The 26,526-nt window shown below is 33.5% G+C and overlaps 1 protein-coding gene across 3 annotated transcripts in view; it reads left to right on the forward strand.

The window, feature by feature from the left end:
• The window catches only part of LOC143222729 (sulfotransferase 1B1-like), a 40,915-nt gene that overhangs the window by 8,648 nt on the left and 5,741 nt on the right, over positions 1-26,526 (forward strand). Inside the window, exons 1-5 of one of the 3 annotated variants that reach the window (XM_076449642.1) lie at positions 12,160-12,539; positions 16,129-16,435; positions 17,089-17,306; positions 18,270-18,399; positions 21,238-21,338. In XM_076449642.1, the coding sequence (XP_076305757.1) occupies positions 16,150-16,435; positions 17,089-17,306; positions 18,270-18,399; positions 21,238-21,338 (735 nt within the window). In that variant the 5' untranslated portion in view covers positions 12,160-12,539; positions 16,129-16,149. Of the gene's footprint in view, positions 1-12,159; positions 12,540-12,854; positions 12,966-16,128; positions 16,436-17,088; positions 17,307-18,269; positions 18,400-21,237; positions 21,339-26,526 lie in introns of those variants that run through there. The other 2 variants (XM_076449641.1, XM_076449640.1) reach the window with 2 other exon arrangements.

Here is a 26,526-nt window from a genome sequence, read left to right on the forward strand (position 1 = left end):
GATTTACCCGTAATTTCTACCCTTTCGCATAATATTCAATATACTTTAAAGGTTCTTAAATTTAGTCTATCAGTTTACAAAACCCCGAAGGAGAACATTTGGTTTTTTAATTTTCCTTTTTTCTGTGTGTTATCGCATGTAATTGTGGCATTAAAGGTTTAAAATTTAACATGGCTCAATTTCCGTTGAGATACTCCGTTGGATTTGTGTACGAGGAAAACGTTTTGAGGTATGTTTGCCAGCTACCAACTAACTGAGCATGCAGAAAAACAGTTATACGTCGTCAACCTAGATCCTAGTTATAAATCTGGTAGTCACTAGGACGTATTTATTTTGGTCGAAATGAAAAGGGATAATATTTTGATTCATTAGGACTACCTCCACATAATCTCATTGCAAGAAAATTCATCAAAAGGAGTTGTCAAACATGAATTTACAACCAAAAAGTACTGCAAGAATATTCATCTGTGTGTAGACAATATTGTATATATCATGCTTATTATTGCCCCCCGCTAGTACGGTGGTAAGTCTACGTGTTTACAACGCTAAAATCAGGGGTTCGATTCCCCTCGGTGGGCTCAGCAGATAGCTCGCTGTGGCTTTGCTATAAGAAAACACACACACACGTGCTTATTATCGTTGTTTATACGTGTTTCAACGAAACCTCCTATCTAATTTTTGTTGCAAAGCATTTTAATTCTTAATATATTTGCATTTTTTTATGTAAATCAGACTGCAAAATTTTAATAATGAGAAAATAAATTATTAGAAAGAATTATTGCCTTCAAACGTTTATTATAATAATATTACTGAATAAATAAATTTTTGTTAAGACATGTTGTGAACTCGTGGTACTAATATGGCGGCAGTAATATAACCCTGGTGACGACTTTGGGAACTCTGATATCATGTAGAAATACATTCTATACTTTGTGGGCGTAATCATTCATTATGGTAGCCTGTCGAGGATGCCTAGCAACGCCTGTCTAACTACCTGGTCTCTAACGGCAAAAGCTTGAATTATGGCTTCGTGATCTTTGATGGCGTCACACATAAACTTAGTGCCATAATCTGGAACAACGTCCTTGTAAATTTTGATGACTCTATCCCTCTTTCTCTGAGGCAGCCACTCAGTATGAGGCGGCATCCCTTGGATGCGATAGTGCAAGCTATATACTAACCACAATCGTAGTTAATTATTGTAACGTCAATGTCCTATTGTATTTGATTTGCGTTTTTGAAAAATAGCTTCTTAAATTTTATTAGTCAAGGTCTGAACTGCAGTGAAAGCATAATAAAGAAAAGTGATGCACTGATAGCGAGAATATTTCTATCATCAGCTTCTAGCAAGTTTAATTTTATCAAAGGAAGTTTTAATCATCATCATCTAACAGTACAGAAATTTTAAATGCTTTATTTCAGATAAAAGTAAAACAGGGAAAATAAAGCGACTCTGAGTTTATAAAAAGTAAAGCAAATGTTTCGATGAGATGATGTTGTTTATCTAGTTTATTTATAAGGTCTTCTGAGATATTGTGTACATGAAAGTGAAACAAAAACATACATCAGTAGCTACTTGGTATGTTTACAAGATTAGATTATGATCTAAATCTTCTATTTTCCAAATTCTCGTTCTCCTATCTATCCTATAAATCTGTTTATGTCTAAATACTTTTACTAGTCAACACTATCTTGGTTCAGTTCGAACTATCTTTAATAAATATCTTTCATCTTCCATAAACATCCTAATAACTATCCTACTTTGACGAACTCCAACTGTAGCGTGTATTTCACCCTTATCCTGAAAATTATCCGTAAGACCAGCTCAATCAAACCATTTGTTACTCTAAGAAAATCCTTGACATTGAGTCAAACTTTTAATATCTGATAATAATGTGTCAACAAATGTGATATATATTTTAACGAGTTGCGAACATTCAATTGGAAATACAAAAAAGGTTGTTTTTTTGTAATTAAGAGCAAAGCTACACAATGGGTTACCTGTGTTCTGCCCACAACAGGTATCGGAATTCGTGATGACCTTTATTAATCTGAAGGTGAACCTAAGAAGATGGAAATGTTGTTCGCTACTTTATTTTAATAAACCTTTTCACACCTATGTCGGCCGTCTTAAGATACAGCTTTCTAGAGGTGTGAATCCACATACATCCTGTTGTGCCACCGGGGGCCAAATACAAAAACGAAAAAAAAAAAAAAACATTTTTGCGTGATGTTCATAATACAAACTATACGATCAAATGTTGTAATTTATTTAATTTCCAAATGAATACTTCAAGGATTGTTAAGTCGGTGTCAACAACTAAACATTAACAAATAATGGTATAACGTAACGTATTAAGCTTTGCATCTGTCAAATTGTTTCTGGTTGTTGAGGATCAGTGGTTAAAATTAAAATCTGAAGTTAGAATAGTTGGCAGTCTTAGAAAAATAAACTATTCAGTACAATATTTTATTAAGTAACTAATGAGTATGTTATGAGAGATAAGTATATCAAAGTGCGATAAAAATAGTAATACAACAAATCTTTCATTGAGACATTATTAAATGTCGGGAATATTTAAGACATACATACGTGGTTTGAAAAAATACGTTATGATTTGAACGCCACTGTGATACCCAAAGCACACATGCGTCACTTCCTTATAATGGATTTTCCTTTCATTTCAGATTATATTAGATCAGTTGAAGTGAGTTGGGCCATTATATATAGAGATACGATTGGAGTAGATCCTAATCTCACCAACGGCAACGACACAGTGACAATTGTTGTGATAATCATGGCCAAAAATGTGCATAATTCATTCCGTGGACCAGATATACAGCATATAGAAGGTCTAGTACTTTAATCTTGAAAACGATGAATACCTTTATACTTATTTCGAGATAAAAAAACATATACATATATAGCATTATTATAGATCCATCAGATAGTGTATGTTGTCCTTATTTTGAAGCTAAAAGTTATTACACGATGCAGATTTATGTCATGAAACGGACAATTTCACAATGTGAATACAACATATATCATTTAAAATAAATACTTGTATGTTTCATACTTTCTGGTATTAATTTCGAACTACGTGAGTGAAGTAGCAGAAAAACAACAATAAAAACATTTTACTTGTCTATAGTCTCAATTTCACTTTTAGAACCGTAGCGCCGTTTACTTTTCTCCACCTACTGTTTCGTGTCAGAGGGGGAAATCTTGGTTCGAAATTTTTTGAAAGCAGAAAGAGAAATGACTATGTTCATACTTCTTTGCTGACGAAGTTCTCATATGCACCTCGGACCCCAGACAGGTTTTTTACAATCGCTAATTTGTTTGTTGGATTTCATGTAGAGCTACTCGAAGGCTATTTGTCCCTAATTTAGAAATGATAGACAAGAGGGAAGGCAGCTAGTCAACATCACCCACCGCTCGAACTCTCGCACTCCTCTACATCAACGAAATATGAGCTTCACCGAAACATTATAACATCCACAAGGTTGAAAGGGCAAGAATGTTCAATGACAGAATTAGAGTCTCTAAATGAATAACTAATATAATCTTGTAAGGTAAAAACGACTTTCATATAGTAAGTTTACACATTTTATTAGTAATGAAAACTTCATTTAAAAATATCTTTATTGCTATCGTGAAAGTGTTGTTCATCTTATTAAACTAAACAATTACCCTAATTTTCCTGAACATATTCTTAGAAATATTCCCGAATACTCACCCTCAAATTTATCCCTATTTTGTTTTCTGTGGTATGTTTCATTTCATTGACTGTCTTTATTACTGCTCAGTTATTTCAGAGACCAAATTGTATCCTTTTTTAAACTTGGAACGCAATCGTTGCGTAATTTAATTTTTCCATGGATCTGTGGTGACTCGGGATTTCATCACCATTATTGCCTTAGATATTTATTACTTAACCTTCTATTGCATATTATGCATATTATAATATACGAGTAACAAAATCTATATTTGTTGCTTTATAGCACACAAACATTTCAGTTCTGTAGTTGAATAGCTCACCTCCACGCAGGTCCCTCGCTGGTACAGCGGTAAGTCTACGGATTTATAATCCTATAATCAGGGGTTCGATTCCTCCGTGGTCTCCATCTGCTGTTTCTTTGCTCTAAGCAAACACACACACATATGCTTTCAGAGAGCAGCCTCTTTAAACCATGGAATTATTTGTTGGTTCCTCAGATATACAGATTTAGGTGTATAACACGTGTTCATAATTTCACAAAACGTACTTTTGTGCAATATAGACCTATTTAAGTAACAAATTCAAGAAAAAACATTTTTTTCGCTGTATTTTTATAATGTGTACAATAAAGAGCGGTGTAGTTGAAATGCAAATCTGTGACGTAGAGACAATTGATTGGTCTTTGGGCGTACCCTCTGATGCAGTGTAGTATTGCCTATTCGAGGCTCATCAGCACAGCTAGATACAGTAAACAAAAGAAACAGTAACAGATTCTCTTTTCAATTTCCTCTCTGGTGAGAAAGAAAAATAATGTTTAGCACACACACAATCCTTAAACAGTTTCTCTGCTGTATAATATCAAATAATGAATTTTACGAAATATATCTCAGAACAGGCTGATATGGGTATTAACACTTTTATTGATAAGTAAAGAACAATGTTTCGACCTTCCCTGCCGTTCTGAGATACATTTATATTTCAAGTGGGTTTCTCGTCATCGAGAATTCTACAAAATGTTATAAATTATTCTTGTACCAAAATTCATTTATGTTATTATGTGATAAAATAAAACTTATTCAAAATTCCATAGAGTTCAGAATTGTTTTCATTAAATATCATCATTACTTTAGTCATATTTTCAATTGCGTCACATTTAGTGCTATTACGTTTGGTGGTTTCATTTTCTTTCGTCGTTCAGTTTGCAATTTAGTCATGCCTCGCAAAATTTGATTAAAGGTGTTAATATATACTAAATACGAAATAATTTCTTTCATATAGACAACCGCGCCAAACATTATCGCCCTTTCAGCCGTGGGGGTATTATAATGTGACGGTCAATCCCACTATTCGTTGGTAAAAGAGTAGCCCAAGAGTTGGCGGTGGGTGGTGATGACTAGCTGCCTTCCCTCTAATCGTACACTGCTAAATTAGGGACGGTTAGCACAGATAGCCCTCGAATAGCTTTGTGCGAAATTCAAAAACAAACAAACAAAACAATCATATAGACAACATCAAATGACTGATATTTTAAATGTTGTTTTTCATAACAGTTTTCAAGTGGTTACCTATAAAGGCTTTACTGCTGGGTGAAGAAGAAATTATTTTAAAATTTGAAAGCCCGTTGATTCCACCTAAAATTATCTACCAAGAGAGTATGGTTACGTACATAAAGTGTGATCTAGGAATGTTTTAAATTACTTAAATACTACACCACACCATTTTATTATTTATTTATCAATAATTCCTGAGTGACTTGCAATACTTGTATTTTATTAATACAGAAAAACATAAAACGTAGCAACCAGTTTGTTTGTTTTTTTTTTTATTTCGCGCAAAGCTACTCGAGGGCTATCTGCGCTAGCCGTCCCTAATTTAGCAGTGTAAGACAAGAGGAAAGGCAGGTCATCACCACTCACCGCCAACTCTTGGGCTACTCTTTTACCAACGAATAGTGGGATTGACCGTCGCTTTATAAAGCCGCCACGGCTGGGAGGGCGAATATGTTTGGTACGACCGTGATTCAAACCCGCGACCCTCGGATTACGAGTCGAATGCCTTAACACGCTTGATCATGCCAGGCCAGCAACCAATAATGGAAATAATTATGAAACTACATCGACAATACATATACACGAGTTACAAACAATGAGTAATGGCAGTTGGTCGCTCGACTTCTCAGTAGCACAAAACATCAGCATAAAACACTTAAAAGAAAAATTGGGTAAGCGGCAATCGTCATAGTATCTACTGTGTTAGCACATTGTGTTACATCATTTTTTCATACTGCCAGACCATATTATATCGTGGAATATTGTTCCAAATGTCTGTATTACTGTTCACGGTTCAGTCAACTTAAGTCTGATTTTGACCTTTTCAATGTCTACATAGTCCAAACAGCTTCAAACGTCCACACTGGAGCTCCGTGGATTCTAAAACACGATTGTTAATGTACTAGCGGATCCTTTACCGTTGAGATATCACTTCACCATTTTTACAGTATGCTTGAGATCATTGTCTCGTTTTTCTATGTAAATATTGTGATGAATGTTAGAACCTAACCTATCAGTAGTTGTCAGCAGTCGGGGCATAGTCGATTTTAAGTAACTCACCGTCAATATTAGATTAGATACATCCCTAAAACTATACTGATGCTAATTTTAGATATTGTTTGTTGAATGTAAAGCAGTTTTCCTCTTCCTTTCCGAACGATTAGTCTTGATTGTTGTTAAACAATTATAATGTGAATTCGTCTTTAAAGACCACACATCTCCAGCTTTGCTTATTTAGTTGTTTATGGCTCGATGGCTATTTCAATCTATTTCATAAAGAATTCGTTCTGATATACATCACCTCGCCCACAATTATTATTAAAAGTACAAATTTTACATACAATCTTCAAAATCTTATATACAACTTCTACTCATACATGTGGTCTTACCACAGTTTTTCGTATGGAATATCTTTGACCAGCCGTAACTTAGATTTCTAGACATTTATCGTGTAGTACTTTAGTTCTGCGAGACAAGAGTATATTTGCATTACTACTGCTGATCACAGTATTACTACCTGCACTTTTAAAGGCTTTATACTCGTATGGAACTTTTGATACATTGTATATCAACCTATCACAGTGTAAAACATCAACATGACATTTCATTTTCACACCATAAACGGGAAATGGGGACCATCCTCATAGTACTTGGTTTTTATACCAGTTTTAATCACCGTTTCCACAGTTAGTTTCGATTCTTTACGCATTCTTTTAATTATTTGATATTGTTCATGTCAAAATAGTGCCGTATTTGTATGATATGAAAATGCAATATATATATATATATATATATATACACATCATTTTAAAGAAGTATTTAACCGTAAAAAGTCTATAAATGTAATACATGAAAAGATATTCATTGACAATAATTCTTTTTATCATTATAAATACAGTTGAAAGGATTCTAAAATAAGACATAGCAATGGAACAAAGCCTATATCTTTGATGTTGATGCATTCAGAGAGGATTCTAGGAAAGCAGATATATATATACATGTTCATGCATATATTATCCATATCTCTAAGTGTGATAATTTCTTATGTTGAAAAAGACCAGAGAACAAGTGTAATTAGCACATCGTAAAATGGTTTGTACATAAAGGTAACCACTGATGTATAATCTAGCTAAAAGATAATTAGAATTTAAATTTTTTAGCTATGATAGAACAATTTCATTGTTATGAAATACTATCAATGGCCTTCTCAGTTTGTTGTTGTTTATTAGTCATTTAACGATCCATTTTGTGGTATTAAATGCAAATGGTTGGTCATTTAGCTTAAGTTTTAAATTGAACATTGGACAAAAATGACTTTATACCTTCCCAGTTCATGGTACTCAACTTTTGTGTAGGAGATAATTGGCGCGAGCAGAAAAGATATCCTGACACAAAGTAGTTAACGTTTCACAAATAAGAACATAAAAATTTCTGATTTGTTTGTTTGTTTGTTTGTTTGGGAATTTCGCACAAAGCTACTCGAGGGCTATCTGTGCTAGCCGTCCCTAATTTAGCAGTGTAAGACTAGAGGGAAGGCAGCTAGTCATCACCACCCACCGCCAACTCTTGGGCTACTCTTTTACCAACGAATAGTGGGATTGACCGTCACATTATACACCCCCACGGCTAGGAGGGCGAGCATGTTTAGCGCAAAATTTCTGATACTCGTCATTTTGTAGTATCAAGAAATACGCGAGAAATAAGTATAGAGAATCCTAATTAGAGGGCAATTTAAAATATTCGCAACGATAAACAATAATAAAGTATAATAGAAAGTTTGTTGACCAATAGACTAAAAGAACAAAACACTATAATTTGTTTATTATTAAATTTGTAAGTTTTGACAATACTGTAACATTGCATATAATGTGTTCAGTTTTGATTATTATTTGTTTACTGAAGGGCACTTACTAACTCTGGGCAAATTGTTTAAAAAGGAAGCTATATTAAAACTGATAAGTCTTATTCTGAGGAAATTCCTTGTCACATGATAAATGTGATATGAAGATTTTTACCGACAGCAAACATAAAATGTATAAAAAGAATAAAAGTTGAAGAAACTTGGAGATATTCAAAAGCGTATAATGAAAACCAAACAAACGTTAGAGCATGAGGAGAATAATATGAAAACTGTTGTCCTCTTTTGTTAACAAAATAAAACGTATTTTTTACCAATTGTTAAAAACACTGAATTAATAGAATTGCGCATCATAACCCTTTGCACTCGTAAGAAAGCAAGCGCGAAACACTAGGAAGCGTTAATAATTTGTACTGTTTGATAGTTTTTACAATTAGTTAAATCCATATACGAAAATTGCAAATTGCTGTGTACAATATTGGTATATCATTTCTGCTGTTTTGTCTCTTCAGTATTACAATGCAATGATAAAGCTTTGAACTTCACTGTATGGTTCCTGATCTGCTGTCAACTGGACCAGTTTATTCGAACCTCAAGCCCAAAGGAGCCTGAATTTTAGACATTTTTTAATTGCTTTGCAATTGTAAAGTTTCGTGACTTCCTTTGGTGTCCCTCCCAATCCAACTAGCTGCAAACTGTATATAGAAGTTAAATATTCAAATTATGTTTCGCTTTTGTTTTGGCTAATGATCGTTTTATTTTATTTTCATGTGTTATCAGTTTTAATTTTTTCATATAACCAGGGGTCATGAAAAATAGAAGCGTTCCGGGCTTCTCTAAACCCTCGTGAGGGCCTGGTTGTCATTTCAGATTAATGATAAAGAAAACCGAGCAATAAAAGTACTTGGCCGTGAAAGTGTATATTTGAAGTTCTTAAAACTTGATTGTAGGTCTTGTTGGATAATGAACCAGAATAGTGATTCATAATAGGGATCGCAAAGGAGCTTGCCCAAAACGTTAATCGTGCATTCAAGCGAAAACCATTTTATAAAGCAGACATATCCTTGAAACAACACTGAAAACCTTCCTTTTCAATAGCTAAAACTCACTCAAACATCAATAATAATAAGCAAAGCATGTAATTTCACTTTTGTAAATAAAATCAGTATTTGCTTATTTTTTCCATATTATTGTTTCACAAGCCTACAACAAAATTGCCTGGGTATTTTGCACCAAAATGTAGACAACTATACTATAATAAGCACTGCGAATGTTTATAACCTATTTAAAAGCTGATTATTTTTCACTGAAAAATGATCTATAGGGTTATAAATACATAATAGATGCGATAGTATTCAGGGTGGCTGCATTTGTATTCGATGTAAGTTAAATGCATGTTTACACGAAATTGCAAGAGTAAATCTATGTGGTTCAGCAAATAATTACTTTAAAACACACAAAGTTATATTTAAAGTGATGTTTTAGACGTACTTTTTACGTGAAAAAGTTGCTTTCCTACTGGTAAAATTTTATACGCATTTATTGGGGAGGGTTTTGTTTGTTCGTTTTGAATTAAGCACAAAGCTAAACAATGAGCTATCTGTGTTCTTCCCACCACAGGTATCGATACTCGGATTTTAGCGTTATAAGTCCGCAGACATACCGCTGAGCCACTGAAGGGCTAGTGGGGAGGGAATTGTATCTTATTCTAGGCACATATTTATGTATTGCTTTTTCTTTAAAAAGTAATATACAAGACAGTTAAAAACTGAAAATTTAAAATTTACGTATAGGAATTGCAGGAAAGTAATAAAACAAGGCAAGAAACAGCTGCTCACAGTTTACTCAAGCTAAAACTCCTTATTATGACTCCACTATAAAATAATTATTGCAAGCGATATCTACTGTAGTGTGGTATCGCACAAACATTTTGCAAAGCTGAGAGTAGTTTTAAACTTAATTCTACCTTCTTACACTGTGTGCTGTGAAATATTTGAAAAAGTTGATGTTGAAACTAAGGTTCCCTTTACTTGGAAACTACAACTTGTGCATTTTCTGGTATATTTATTAAAAACTGCCACGTTGCTTTTGTTCATCGTTACTCGAGTATGTGTCTTTACGTGGCTTTCTGTGATTATAGTTTAGTACGTTTTAACACTGGACTGTTACCATAGTATATTTCCCTACTCGAACGACAGTGATGGTTCTTTTTACTCTTTACTATACTCAACTGAAATAGTGAGTGCGTCTTCAGTATTTTATTACTATTGTATATAGCACTATTTCACATAACTATTTCTATTATTTAAAATGCTAGTGCTAGAGTAGCAGTTGTAAATGCTGTTGACAACTGACGACTTACGCTATTTTTCATGCATTATTTGTGTCGCTTTATTCTAAGAAAAAGTTGTGCGCATCAGATTGTTGAAGAAATCGCATATGTGTCATGCAAACGTAGCAAAGAAAACATGTTACTGAATTTGTTTATATTACATTGATCTATGTTATTTTGCCTGAGAAAAAGCGTTATTGGATTTTGATGAGATAGCTTTGTTGCTGCTCGTTTTTTGTTACATTACACCGTGATATTAATGGAAGTCAGTCACGAGCTCTATGCCTTCAAGACGTTTTTTGGAAACGAATCTACATTTTGTTTGTTGTAACTGCATATCAGTAAACGTGTTTATTCTTTATTGTACATTTGTTATTTAGTTTGAATAAGTTCAGTGTGATGGTCGCGTGAAAGAAAGCAACCAATGCAGCAGTAAATTGTTGATAAACATTAGTTTTCAACTTATCGGACATGCACGTATGTAGTTAAAATCTATTTTTCATAAATGGACATAAATTCATATTTTGACTTTGTACTTAAACTTTACTAGCATTTAATTATCTGCATACTTAGCTATTTTTCCATATCTATGCCACTGAGTGAAATAATGGAAACATTATAGCATGACTATATCATATGTATACTAAATGTGATACAAATACAACAGATAGTTTTCTGTGATACGTTGCTCAGACGGAGTATTCGTGATGAACTTACTGGAATGGATGGCAACTGCCTGTTATAAAAAAATTCAAGTGTAGTGAACGATGTTTCGAAATACTTCCTCTACACTCGTGTATTTTACAGCAGTCAGTTGTCGTCCATTCCAGTGTACTGAACAGATGATTTTGTTTTCATTTGTATGGAAGGATTGACAATTACTTTAAAATTTCAAAGTAGGCTACATATAAGTTGATACGAGAAAATTAGCTTTTCTTTTCTATAATTATAGACAATTATAATTGTATTTACAGTTTATATATATATATATTCGAAATATATTTCTAAAACGGAAAAATAAATGGTTATTTTTTATAAAAAGGTAGCTACCAAACAATTACAGGCAATTTTATCTTCATTGTGGAGATATTTTTAACTAATATTTGAAATATATATTGAAATGGCAATGATATATTGTGTCACCTTCGAAAACGACTATTTCGCTGGGTATTATTCGTTGAAAATTTAGTGCAGCATACGTTTGAACATGATTTCCATCTTATAATACTTAGTGTACTAAATGAAACGTCTTGCATTTTGCTCATGTTATTTTGTGCCAATATAACTTTTTTAGAGAAAAAAGAAATGTGTATATATAGCTCAAAGCTGCTTTGAAGAATAAGAGAAAATTAATCTCGTTCGCTGTGGGAAAAGAAATGTTCCTGTAGAAAGTAAGAACTGGTATAACATGATAAAAACAGATATTAGAGTTACATAACATATCAAATTTGAATTTTGTTTTGTTTAAAAAATTAAGTTTCTTTGAACTACAATATGAAATAATACTTAGTTTTCAAGTCATGGAAATAATGTTATATTACGACCTAGCTGATTAGATTTATAATATGCAAACATTTGTTAATATGCTTAATTTCTGACTTAATTACATATTATATTTGATTACACATTTTTTCCCCTAGCGGATGAGACAACGTATCATAACTGGAAATCTGCCAGAATGCGCAAAAAACATAGCACATGAACACTTACAGGTAGAGAAATGTATTCTGTGTGGTGGTGACTTTTACCTAGGTTAGTTGGCTAAAACAACTCAAGCGATTTATTGTGACATCTAGTTTATCACATGTGCCTGTGCTGAGTCATCCTGTTGTAGCTTTGTTGCGCATGTATAGTGTAACAAATTGTTTGTAAAGAACAAAAAAATCATCTATAATAGTTTCTTGCTGAAGAGAAACTGAGCCTTTGTCTCTGGAAATTTGACTTGACACATCCCAGAAGTTGGTTTCCGCAAGTTTTATTTTTAATTTTATGGTTGTTGTTGTTATCGAACCAACTAATAATATTTTATTCGAGTTGTCGTGCAAAACGAAAGGAAAACGCATCAAACAAAATTTTATGTAAGTCTGTCTTTCATCTGTAAAGTGCATAAACCTAATTGTATGTTAATATCGATTATCAACGAAGTAAATAAATGTAATAAAACCTTCGCCTTTCTTCAATATAAAAACATTTATGTATTTGTTAATAATGGCATGATTTTTTTTCTTTTGAAAACAACTGGGTTTTCGGAAAGATAATCCATGAAAGGTTGTGTTTAAAGAGAAAAACGTGACGAAACAATTTATGTTTACTATAAAAGTTGTTGCTTTATATTGCAAATTCACCACAACGTTGTGTTGGTTAGAGTAAATTCTTCAGTTAATTGAATAGAAACGTCAACAGTGAATATTAGTTGTTACAATGGTGTAAGCATGTCCCTGCAACTGACGGGGGGAGGGAAAGAAGCGAACGAAAGCAGTTTTGAATCTGTCAGAAATATAACTGTAGGGGCCCAGTTACTTTTATGTGGATGTAGTGGGCATTTTGTGACTGTTTGTATTGATAATTTATTTGCCTGGAGTATTTAAAATGAACCGAACCAGTTACTGACTTGTATTTTATTTTTATTAAAATATACAATGACATTACATCTTAGCCTTTCATAAATTTGTAGTTTCATTACTGTCAAATCATTATAAACTTTAAACTTTATTTTATTCAGTCGAATTGAAAAGGAACAAAGTATTTATGGATGACATTTTCTAAACATAAAACGTGTTACTTTTTTTATAATTCAAAGTAATAACATTATGTCGCTCCTCTTCAAGAATCGGATATTCATAGAAGAATGTGTTAGTAACATGCGTGGACAAAATGTTTACAGTCACTTCCTTAAATTATCTTAACATATGCGTCTTACCATAAAATAAACCTGTATGAGATGACAGTGTTTAAAAACTTCAGTAACTTACAGATACCGCATTATGTTGTTCCCAACTGGTATATGTGTGTATACCACACGCAAACGTTTAACTATTTTCCTGTTAAGACATTATTCTTACTTCAGCAGAGTCACGGTAACAGTTTTTAAAGCGCTGACAGATACTAATAACAAATAAATTTACTGACCTGACTTTTTGGGCTCGTTTCAGGTAAAAAACAAACAAACAGTTTCATTGTTACTCTTTACCCTAAAATGTTTTTTCAAATTATTTTATTAAATACATTTGATATCACAAAATACAATCGTTTGGTGTAAATTTTCAACTATTTTCTATTGCATTTTAAAATTTTTATAATTCTCTTATGTGGTTAACTTTGCATTAAAATAACGCTGTTGATATACGCAAATGCTGATATTTAAAGGTGTTAAATTTAATGAATATTTTAATACCAAACAATTGTGTATTTTAAACGTGATGTTGTTGTTTCTTTTTGTAGTTCGAATAATATGGATTACATTTTTTTTGAAATATCAATACTGATATTGGAATTGAAGATCATTTGGAAATGTTCGTTTTAGAAATGTTTTTGGATTTACCGTGTTTTTATTAATTGTTATTTTTCTTTGTTACGATCTTAAGAATATTTGAATAAGCAATTCCTTAGTCATACCACGGGAAACGATACTAGTAGCAAACGGGTTTGTTCCAAGATTAAAGGAACCCGTTTCATCAGAGAAAAAAACAAAATCTTCAATACATCCGTATTGGAAAACCCCAGTGACGTGAAAGAAGGCATCTATTAGACATACATTAAGGTTTTCATTTTAGGTTTAATATTAGGATTATGATTTAGGTAATTTATTTAGCGCAAGTATTAAAAATGTTTAAAAAGCGATAATTATACCAAGTTCGTTTACGTAACTGTTTACAAATTATTCGTTGAATAGCTCAATTGATGTGAATTGACGTCATGTTACTTGAATATTTTGAATTTTTCTGTTACTTTAATCGAGTTTTCTTACATTGTATAATATCTTGTAGCGTGTAACATTCTTGGTCGCTGTCGCCTCTCTATCTCTCTATGTATATTTAGATTGTATGATCGCGAGTTTAGTCGTTATAAGGGATTTACTAAAATATATTTATTTCAATATCGATGTTTGTTTCAGTTAAATATACATTTAGAAATGTATGTAATTTATATTGTTAAATGTGTATTACAAAAACCCCGCCTGTTATCTAAATTGGAGATTATTCTCGAGTGTGAGAAATAACAATAAATGTTTAATGAAACTACTAGCGTATCTTCGAATATTGATGACAACTGAACTTTCGAGAACCTCATTCTAAAAGTTTTATAAACTTACGCGCTAAGAAACAGATATATATATATATATATATATGTTGGTTAGCTACACTTAGCATACTATAAACCTTAGAAGCTATAACTGTGATAAGCACTTATTAATTTGGTAACTATAAATATTTAACCAGAAACGTTTATAGATTTCTAACATTACAAACTGTTTAACTTCAGTGAATTAATTTCGGGAGCTAGTATTTCTAGGAGGGCATTAAATATCTCGGTCGGAAAAAGAGTCAGCTTGAAAACGGTGTGGTGTTTGTTTATCGCCAACAATCACAGATACCTACTGTAAACAATCCGGCTCACACATACGTAAAAACCTGATAACATCAGCTATTGGTTGAACTATCTAACAAGTTGTGAATCCAAATTCACGGCCTATTACCACAAAAGCGCACTATATGTTATGTATGCTCTGTAAGAGCGATGATGAATTCATTATTCGATCAGATAAAAATATCATAAGAATTGGTAACTACTGTTGACTATCTGCACCCCTATTAATCTGTTGGCTAAACATTAATGACGATTATAAACAGAGACATAGCCCTTGTGTTGCTTTGTGCGAAAATCCGAAACAAACAAACATCAATGTTGGAATACCAATAAGTTGATATTTGTAATTCCCACATTTAGTGATGATTGAATCTCTATCAATATATTTGTTTTCAATGCTTATTATAGTACAATTAATCTGTGATTGTATTATTAAACCAGGTTTTCAAATATAAACTAAGCAGGCTGGTAAAACAAGAACGACACCGTACTTCATCAACTTTGAAGACTAGTTTACATCAGTTTTAATGATGTTAGCGGACTTGCTTTCCTAAAGTAATCAATTTGGAGCAGATTTAATATGTAAGAGGGTTCAATATTGACACGTGTAATCTACACGATCATATTGGAACAGATTTTGCATGTAGGATGATCCCGTATTGATATGTTAGATACATAATGAGATTGACACAGTGTTGATATGAAGGAGACTTGTATTTACACGTTATGTACATATGTATGGGTTCTGTATTAGTACAGAAGGGAGCTTGCATTCAGTCGTTTTATAATTGCTATTATGATTTATATGTATATTATTGAAGGATTTTGTTTTTTCACTAATTTCACATTTTAAAATTGTCAGCACAGTAGTTGCAATAGTTAAAATCATATCTTTTGTTTCAAACTAAATTGTTATATTTAAGTATGTAGAAGTACAAAAATGAAATTCGGGCCACCTTGATTAATATCAAGGGTTTTTTTGTCTTAACGACTATGTCGGTCTGTATTAGCATACAAATTTAGACCTATTGCTTTAGTCGCTTAATATAGCTTTGTTTTCTTGCCTTCTGCTTCCGCTAGATATTTTCATCGATATTAGTCATGTTGTCTCTGAAGCTATTGTACAACACCCCACTGGGCAACTTCTTCAGTGCTACACGAAGCAAGACCATGTCTGAGAAGGAAGATCAGGTGATACCAGCAGAAAAATACCCTTTTCTCGACAGTGATCCTGTGAAAGCTGCATACGTCCGTTCCATCCCAAAATCCCAGTTCTACAGAAATGTTTTACTTCAAGGATATTTTGTACCGCCATCCATTCTCCAAGGCTTAGCAGATTTTGAAGTCAGACCCGATGACGTTTTCATCATCACCTATCCGAAATCTGGTAGGGCAGGTCTACACACTTTGAAAATGTTAAAGAATAAACTAAAGTAATTTCGAACCGGATTCATCATTGTAGTGGTGTTAGCAAACATGTACAACAGAATGAAGAGATAAATCCAAACCAAACATAACTAAACATAATAGATATGACTATGTTTAACATCCTCCATTGACACCTACACAAAGGGTATAATGATTTTATAAGAGTATGTAATGGTGTGTCATTTTAAAAATGAACAGTACCTCAGAGTCTAATTACATAATTTACAACGTGGAATTATTTTATTACTAATCTTTGAGTTTTAGTTGTAACTGTCTATTGGTTTTTATTAGATATTAGTACTCCCTAGCACTTCCATGGACTGTTGCCAGATATCATTGCCCTTGAAATTGTTTTAAAGTGTGCGCATGATGTATGTAACACAGGCATATCTCATATATCAATACACCTTCATATTACTTTATTAGAGAAACTGCGTGATCAAATTTGGATAGATTTTATGGAAACATTATCTTCATGTTTAACAATATTTAGCATCCTTTATGGAAGCATTCTGCAGAAACTAATGTAATGTATTTTTCACTGAGTGTAACAAAAAACACTTCCATTTTTACCATGCTTTTTATCGGAACTATAGTTATATCCCTTCCTAGGTACAACTTGGACGGAGGAGATTGTCTCTCTAATATTTAATGATGGAGATACTAAAAAGGTACAAAATAAACTCCTCATCTATCGGGTTCACCATCTGGAGGTTGGAAGACCTATCGGTCATTTCAGGTATCTTCAGAAGCTCAAGTCTCCGCGATTCATGGCCACTCACCTCCCACTGAATTGTATCCCACGCCAGTTACAACAGGCTCATTGCAAAGTAAGTAAACTTTGTGAATAAACTCTTACGTGTTAATAAAGTTTTTAGAAAAATGTTTCTTTCGAAATTTCACAAAGCTATAAGAGGGCTACTTCGCTAGTCGTCCCTTATTTAACAATGTAAGACTAGAGAGAAGCCAGCTAGTCATCACCTTCCACTGGCAACTCATGGGTTACTTTTGCAGAGTAGGATTGACCGTAACATTACAACACTTCCATGGCTGAAAGGGCGAGCATGTTTGGTGGGATGGGAATTCGAACTTGCAACCTTTTAATTGCGAATATAACGCCCTAACCACCTGACCTTGTCATGTCCATAAAAAGAACTAATTCTGATTTACTGTTTCATGAAGCTGAAAACGAGCCGTACATGTTCCATGTAGAATATCCACAACTGATTTGTCTTATCCAGTGATCCTTTGCTCACATCTGATTTGAATTGACGTTATTCATCTAAGTACCTTGAGATGGCCTGGTCACCTGCTGCTTCTTATATTAAATCTTTCTTTCATGTCATTGATACTTTCTTGAGTTTTCTCTAGAGGTGTCAGGGAGACTATGAAATATCTTCATACTTTCTGAATATTTTTAGTAATACTCGTTCAAGACTTACCATCATTGCTTTATGATATTCCATAGCTCGGTTGTATTTCTTACTACTTAGGACACCATCAGTTATTCCTGATCCTAACCACCTGTCCATGTCGGGCTCAACAAAACTTTTATTATAAGTAACTGATGATAACAAAAGCTTTTCGAAATGTCGTAATTTATTCAGTTTCTGTAATTACAAACTACAAACTTTATGCGGCTATTACATTACGTCTGAATTATTGTATGTCAAATAGTAAATAAATGTGCTAGATTTATAAATAGAATATTTAGCAACTTCATTAGCCTACATTGTAGTTTTTAAGGCAGTTAGAAATCGCTATTAATCTAGCTGTGGTGATATTGTCTACAGATAATTTACGTCGTTAGAAACCCTAAAGACAATGCAGTTTCCTATTACCATCACCACAGGATGTCTACGTTTCTTGGGAACTACAAGGGACCATGGAGTGACTTCCTCTCTCACTTTCTTAAGGGACATTGTGAGTATCTTTTATTAGATAAAGTTAAGATTTGTTCGAGAAATAAGAAGTTTTATATGAATACTTTGAAATTATTTTACTTTCAAATTTTAAAGTTTGCAAGGTAGTTAAATTTTTATTTTTACTATTGAGTTATTTGAAACTATTTGTATTTTCACCGTAGAGATTGTTTGCTTGTTTTGAATTTCGCGCAAAGCTACTCGAACGCTATCTGTGCTAGCCGTCCCTAATTTAGCAGTGTAAGACTAGAGGGAAGGCAGCTAGTCATCACCACCCACAGCCAATTCTTGGGCTACTCTTTTACCCACGAAAAGTGGGATTGACCCTTATATTATAACGCCCCCACGGCTGAAAGGGCGAGCATATTTGGTGCGACCGGGATTCGAACCCGCGATCCTCGGATTGCGAGTCGAACGCCTTAACACGCTTGGCCATGCCGGGCCCTCACCGTAGAGAGCTGTAACTACTAGATAATTAAAAATTAGTTTAATGTGTAGTATATTGCATCTAGCTGATGTGGCTGAATTTGGCATTTCAATAACGGATGATCTAAATTTTTATCTAAATTATACAAAATTATAAAACATATTAGAAACTAAATTTCTTATAAGATGATCCTAAAGTTTGAATTCTCTCTGGAATCAGTTGTAATATGATCAATCATTATACTAAGACTTGCGTGACTTTGGGAGAAGTTGTAAAATGACTAGTGCATCACATTAAATGTTGCTCAAATCTACCATAGGACAGGTTATAAAAATGATTAGGCTATGATTCGGACACAAAAGACATAAATCCTCATTAAGGTTATTTAGGTAATATAACAACCACATTGAAACATGATTGTGTATTGTGCACATTATAGTAAAGTAGCAAGATTATCTTATGTGTGTTTTTGTTTGAACACTTGTTTATCTTATGTGAAGAACTCTTTGGAACCCATCCTATGTTGAAATAAACAGATGATAGAATTGTCGCTGAGGTAACCAAAAGCAAAACCAAAACTGCAAGAATTACTAAGTATTTTTTTTAAATCTTAAAGGTTTATAGTTGCTATGCAGGTTTGAAATAATAAAAGTACAAATCGCTCCAATTACTAAAACGCACCAAAACACTTTTTCCACAGTAAAAAGACCCACAAAAGTTTCTAGGTTGAATTTCTACTTTAAAGTAATTCTTGCAATTTCTTTCAGTTTTGCTACCACAGTGAAAATTATATCATCTATTTATTTATTTTTTACATTTTACATATGTGTTTTCTTATAGCAAAGCCACATTGGGCTATCTGCTGAGCCCACTGAAGGGAATCGAACCCCTGAATTTAGCGTTGTAAGTCCGCAGACATACCCCTGTACTAGCGAGGGGCTACATTTTACATAATAATTGGGAAAAATTACTACTCTTTTATAGATATACTTTATTTTATATGGTCTTTTTTGTAAATGAAACGCATAATTTTGTGGAGTTGCTTTCGTATTTAAATAGTTGTGTATTATCTCTTAGTTTCTGTTATTGTTTTTAAACAAGGCAAAAACTTATGCAAATATGTGCTGCTAAGTGAATTTCATACGAGGGCTGTTCAAAAAAATACGCGGACTGACGTCATAAAACAAAATGTACTTTATTTAGAAGTTACAGGTCTGGGACCCCTTCAAAGTACTCTCCTCCCCAACGCACACACTTATCCCAACGGTGTTTCCACTTGTTGAAACAGTCCTGGTACGCTTCTTTTGTAATGTCCTCCAGCTCCTTCGTCGTATTTGTCTTAATCTCTGGAATCGTCTCAAATCTTCTTCCTTTCAAGGGTCTTTTGAGATTGGGGAACAAGAAAAAATCGCAAGGAGCAAGGTCAGGTGAGTATGGGGTGGGGAAGAACAGTGATCGAGTGTTTGGCCAAAAACTCACGAGTTCTGAGGGCCGAATTTCGCAGCAACGCGGTGCATCTTCAATTTTTCGGTCAAAATCTCGTAACAAGATCCAACTGATATCCCACACTCTTCAGCAAGCTCCCTGACAGTCAGACGTCGATTTGCCCGCACCAGGGTGTTGATTTTGTCGACGTGTGGGTTGTCAGTTGACGTGGAAGGACGTCCAGGACGCTCATAATCTTCAATGGACTGTCGACCATCCTTAAAACGTTCATGCCACTTGAAACATGCCGTACGCTTCATAGCAACATCACCATAAGCCGTGTTAAGCATAGCAAAAGTTTCAGTCGCAGATTTTCCAAGTTTAACACAAAATTTCACAGCAAGTCGTTGTTCCTTTAGGTAATTCATTCTAAAATCCGCCAAACGAAAAAATCGCACTTCAATTAAAACCGCGTAGCTACTACACAAATGAAGATATCTGCAATCGTGAAATGGCGTCGTAATCAGCTGATCTGTGCAAACCTAGCGACACCAAGCGGATTCCACTGAAACCAACTGGCGCTGCGCAATTCAAACAGTCTGCGTATTTTTTGAACAGACCTCGTAAATGCACGGTAAAATGTATTGTTTTCTCTTGTTGTGCACTAAATAAATGTAAATTAAACTAATATCGTAAACTGTGTTGTAGAAATTAATTTTGTTTATTTCTAATGTATTCTTTAAATGGTTACCTTTTAAAACACTGTGGGATAAAAACATTTTATTTAACTTGTTCATCGTCTCTAGTGGGTAAGTGGTAAGTTTATCGACTTGTACGTTAAAATCTGAGATTCGATTCCGTGGTAGCTCATTGAGTAGCTTTGCGCTTAAAAATGCAAATAACTAATTTTTCTGAGGTTAAGTAAGAACAAACATTTATTTGTATTAAGAAAGTTAATCATATTTTCTTCCTTCTGTTTGTTCTTAGTGGTGTATGGATCCTGGTTCGATCACGTCCTTACTTATTGGAAGTTCCATCTGGAACATCCAGATAAAGTCCTTTTCATTTCATACGAAGAACTGAAAATGGTAAGGTCTTATATTTTTTTATATGGAGTTTAAATTAAAGTAACTTTGATTTATTGTCAAGAATTTCTCAAAGGTCCCCAAATCCCAGACAATGAATTTAAAATAGTGTTTGTTTTGGACCTCAAACACTGAGCTCTTTCAACTCGTAATAAGAATAAAGACGATTTTATTAATATGAAATGGTTTTAGAAATTCCTCTACGTATCTTGGAACCAGAAGAATGGTTTCCGTCTTTTTTCGTTAATGAAAAATTTCATTTTACTGTATATAATTACTGAATATAATGAAACAAAACATTAAAAATGAGTTTTGTATTGCCCTATACGGACAACGAATAACAGTTTCTATCCTATACGAATAAGTATTTATTTCATTTTAACTATAATAAAGTTTTATCATGGGTAAAGAGTTAAATGGGTAAGACTTTTTCACATTTTACGAAAAATCAAAAGCAAAGCTCACTTCATCATAAACAATTTTGTTTGTTTGTTTGTTTTGGAATTTCGCACAAAGCTACTCGAGGGCTATCTGTGCTAGCCGTCCCTAATTTAGCAGTGTAAGACTGGAGGGAAGGCAGCTAGTCATCACCACCCACCGCCAATTCTTGGGTTCCTCTTTTACCAACGAATAGTGGATTGATTGTCACATTATAACGTCCCCACGGCTGAAAGCGCGAGCATGTTTGCCGCAACCGGGATGCGAATCCGCGACCCTCAGATTACGAGTCGCACGCCTTAACACGCTTGGCCATGACTGGCCTCATCATAAACAAAGAACATGTATAATGAAGAACTAAAATATAGAAGTTTTACTATTTTGTAAAAAGAATTAAAATTTATTTTGATTGAGAAGAATTGAAATCAGTAATAAGTGAAAGAAAAGGTTAACGTAATAGTAAATTGCCAAACAACAATTTATAAACGCAATGAAATGGTTTATTTTTGGAGAAAAGGCTGCAGATTTCGACAACACGTTGTTCTGTTTTTGTATGTTCCTCAAAAATAAACAACTTTATTTTGCTGATAAATTGTTGTTTGTCAGTTTACTGTTACGTTAACATAATGTACTTCCAGACACAAGCAAAATGTTAATTTTTATTGTGTACGTGGATAAAAATGGGAATAGTTTCGTCTGATAAAGAGAATTATTAAAATAAAAATTTCATTGTGTTATACGAGAACTTAAAGTATATTTTACTATTTGCCTCTTTAAAACAAAAAACTCAAAATATAGAATTTGATAGAGGGTACAGTAAATTAAAAATAGAAATATATCCTATTTTACCCACCTAATTAAATTGTAGGTTATTGCATATAACTGTTGTTTCTGACAATTTAGATATTGTAAACACAAGTATACTAAACAATTACTATATTAGGTGCCTATTGAAAAATATGCTTATAGATTTTATAAAACTCTTCATGTATTTAAAGATACAAAATATATTTCTGATATTACTTGTCAGGTGTTTAATAATCAGCAAGAGAATAGATAACATAAAGGATTCCGAAAACTTCCAGAAGAGCATGTTAATAATTAAAGCCTATTTAGAAGAATGCTGTTATCAAAGACTGTTAATTTGACTAGTTATTGAAAAGCATATGTTACTAGAGTATATAAGCAGTCAACATGAAAAATGAATTCCCTGTATAGTTAAAAATAATTGTGACCACTAAATTGTTGGTGACTGGCTAAAGAAATATATGGTTGTACAGACATCTGAATGAGCCCTAGTTGAATTAACAGTGGCCAGAATAGGAATATTTCTAACATTATTGTGCAAAGTTAGGTAGGACGTTGCAAATCATTTGACAACCGATCCACAATCTGCTTATCTTGGACGCAAACGCAAAACAATAGTTTCAGAAGCACATAGAATACGTAGTATATTCAACGAACAATTGAGCATCTGAGATTGGTGTGTTCAGTTGTGTCTTACTTTTTTATATTAAGAGTGGCATAAATATTTTAATAATTATAAAAGTAATTGACCTTATTTATACTTTTTCCGTTGGTGGAAGTTGCAGGAGTGGAGTGATAGCACGAGATTTATTTGTCTCGTGATAAGGATTTTGTCTTATGATTCCATTAGAGCAAAAAATATCATTCCAGTTATGTTGCTACTGACGTCACCAGGCACCCGAGAACGTTTTTAGTTAATGAGAGCTTAGAACTGACAGATAAATGTTGGATAAACTGGCGATTCTACCTGGTATATGGTCAACGTTATTGTAGCAACAAAAACGCGAGCTATTACATCTATGGTTATTATTTTACCAAAGCAAACTTATAGGTAAGATAATGATAGTTTTTGGGGTCCAACAGTTATTTATATTATCAAATGGCTGCTGCCGACTATGTTCACGACGTTTTCACCAGGGATCGGTTTATTGGACCTACCTCGTAACCATTTTATGCTTTTTGTAGTTTTCGTGCTTGAACTTAAATTCATAAGCATTCGTTCACTAAATATGGAAGATTACCAGTAAACATTATAGGGCTTTCATATACAAAATATCAGATTGTTTGTTTTATTAAGTTTCAAGATTTTGAAGTATTGTTTTTCACATGCCATTTTATTTTCGCGTGCTTATTATCCAACATAAAAAGTAATTTTTATTTTCAAAACTAAAATATTTTTATCCAAAGAAAATTTTCAAATTTGGCATGCAAAATCCTTATATACTCCAGCTAATTATTAAACTTTTAAAGAAAAAATATATTGTACCTGTTACTTTAACAATAGAACTCTTCGACGAGTTCCATAGGTTTTACCAATCTCATAACTACCATTAAAAGTTAGGAAACGAAAATAAACTTTGTTTGATTTTTTTCGTTCTAGAATGCGCCTGGCATGACCAGGTGGTTAAGGCACTCGACTCGTAATCCAAGGGTAGCGAACTCGAATCCTGAATCCGGTCACACCATACATGCTCGCTCGCCCTTTCAGCCGTGGAGACGTTATAATATGACGGTCAATCTCGCTATTCGTTGGTAAAAGAGTAGCCCAAAAGTTGGCCGTGGGTGGTGATGACTAGTTGCCTTCCCTGTAGTCTTACAATGCTAAATTAGGTACAACTAGCGCAAAAAGCCCTCGTGTAGCTTTGCGCGAAATTCAAAACAAACCTAAACCAAACTAATCGTTCTAAAATTACTACAAATTGTAATAAAACTAAAGATTTCTTATTTAATAAATAGCTTAAAGCTGCATCTCCCCTCCTCTCTTTATGGACAAAGATTCCTACAAGAAGATATTATAACATTTTGCAATGTTCATATTTACTACATTTGTTCGAAAAGAACAGTAACTTCGAGGTTATTTTCTTTAGCTAGCATAATTATCGAATCATATTCCCATTGAGAATATGTGGTATTGGAACAAATTGTAGTATTCTGGTCGACATTGTAATTTTATCTGGACTCTCAACGAAGATTGTTGCAATCGAATAAGTTACTTTCCCCCGTCCAGGCTATCTTCCCAGCGAAATGTGGTCCAATTTGATATTACGTGTAGGACCCTAATAAAGCGGCTAGTTACTGTACATCATTCCTGTAGTATAAGAAAAAAGTTAAGAAAAGACGTGTTTGGTTTGCAGAATTGTGCATTTATTTGACTACAGTGATTTTTCTTCAGAATAAATATTTCATGTCTAATGAAAGAAAAATTCTTATATTTTCAGATATTTTACTTATATGAAAAGGGTTGCAAATACATTAAAAAAATGTAGTTACATTGAGAAGTTTTCAAATGAGCGAGGCCCAAAGTATACAGTAAAATTTAGTTTTATTGTGTCATGGAACTGACAAAACATCTCGTAAACCTATTCACGTGTTCCGTTGTAACGTCCATAAAACTGATTGCGATGGCTAGCTACCATTTGTAAACGCTATGAGCGATAGTTAGCTAACTTTGCAACGAAAAATATTCTATTGTATGATCTACAAAAGCTACTTACGATGGCTAGCTAACAGCACAGCAAACAATATTTTTTTGTAACGTCTGTAAAAGCTACTTGCAATGACTAGCAAACATTATGCTACGTCACATTTCCATAACATGTGCCTTCTATTTGAAAAAGTGTCATTGGTTTGTACAACTACAGTTGTGTATGTATTATTTATATTATTTGAGTGGATTGAGAAAGTACGTTGTATGTAGTTATAAACTACAGAATAGCTAGAATGCAACTTTTAGCGCTTGAGGACATTTACTTTCCGATCAGCCTTTGTTAAGATCTATAAATACGTAATTTTCTAACATTAGTTGTTTCAGGACCACTTGTGTAAGAGAATAGCGGACTCTCTATACCAGTCGCGGTTCTAGTTTTTGTTAATGGGTTTGATGATAGTGATCAGACGTATAATAGGGCCAAATCTAAAATTAGCATTAGCCCTCCCATATACTGTTTTTCTTAAGGTGTGTATATATACTGCTTGTTGTAGAATGTTTATGATTGAAATCCTCTTACATACGTTTAACTTTATTATTTCATAGTAAAAAGAAACTTCACGAAGAAATAAATTTTATTTCACTTTGTTAGAGAATGAGTGGTGATTTTTTTTTCTGTGCGTTTCACTTACGAATTAAAGTATCCGATGGGTTGTTGTAAGCCGAAGATCGATTGACAGACGGGGATAGATGGGCAAATATATAGTTACGGATATAAAAACCAACGGTCTGAAACACGCCCTGCCAAGGCCCGCCTTTTCTCGTTGTGTAATAGTACTCTTTGTTATAAAGGCTATAAGAACTGCACGTGACATTAATCAGTGCTGGCAAAATGTGCACATTATTTTCTTTCTCAGGGGCGTACCAGAAACGTTACCAAGCGACTTTTATGTGATGTGTAATGAATAAGCGTCACAACCGATAACTTTGCAGAACACACATTGTAAAGTATAGTACAGAGTTTTATTCACTGCTAAATATAAAGTGGGGTTAGGTTCACACTATAGCGCTTACCAGCTTTGTCAAGTTCTAATTTTCATTGACGACAGTTAAGCATCAATGTTTCCTAAATAATAAAAATAAAAATATTGCCTTCATTTTTTTTTTTTTTTTTTTTTGTAGCTTTATATCTAAAGGGGCTTGCCACGACCTAGTGATTAGGGCTCTCAACTCATAACTTATTGGTCGCAGGTTTGAATCTTCGTCACACCGAACATACTTGTCACTTCAGTCATGGGG

The sequence above is a fragment of the Tachypleus tridentatus genome, chromosome 8 (genome assembly GCF_004210375.1).
Source record: "Tachypleus tridentatus isolate NWPU-2018 chromosome 8, ASM421037v1, whole genome shotgun sequence".
In the NCBI taxonomy this organism is placed as follows: Eukaryota; Metazoa; Arthropoda; class Merostomata; order Xiphosura; family Limulidae; genus Tachypleus; species Tachypleus tridentatus.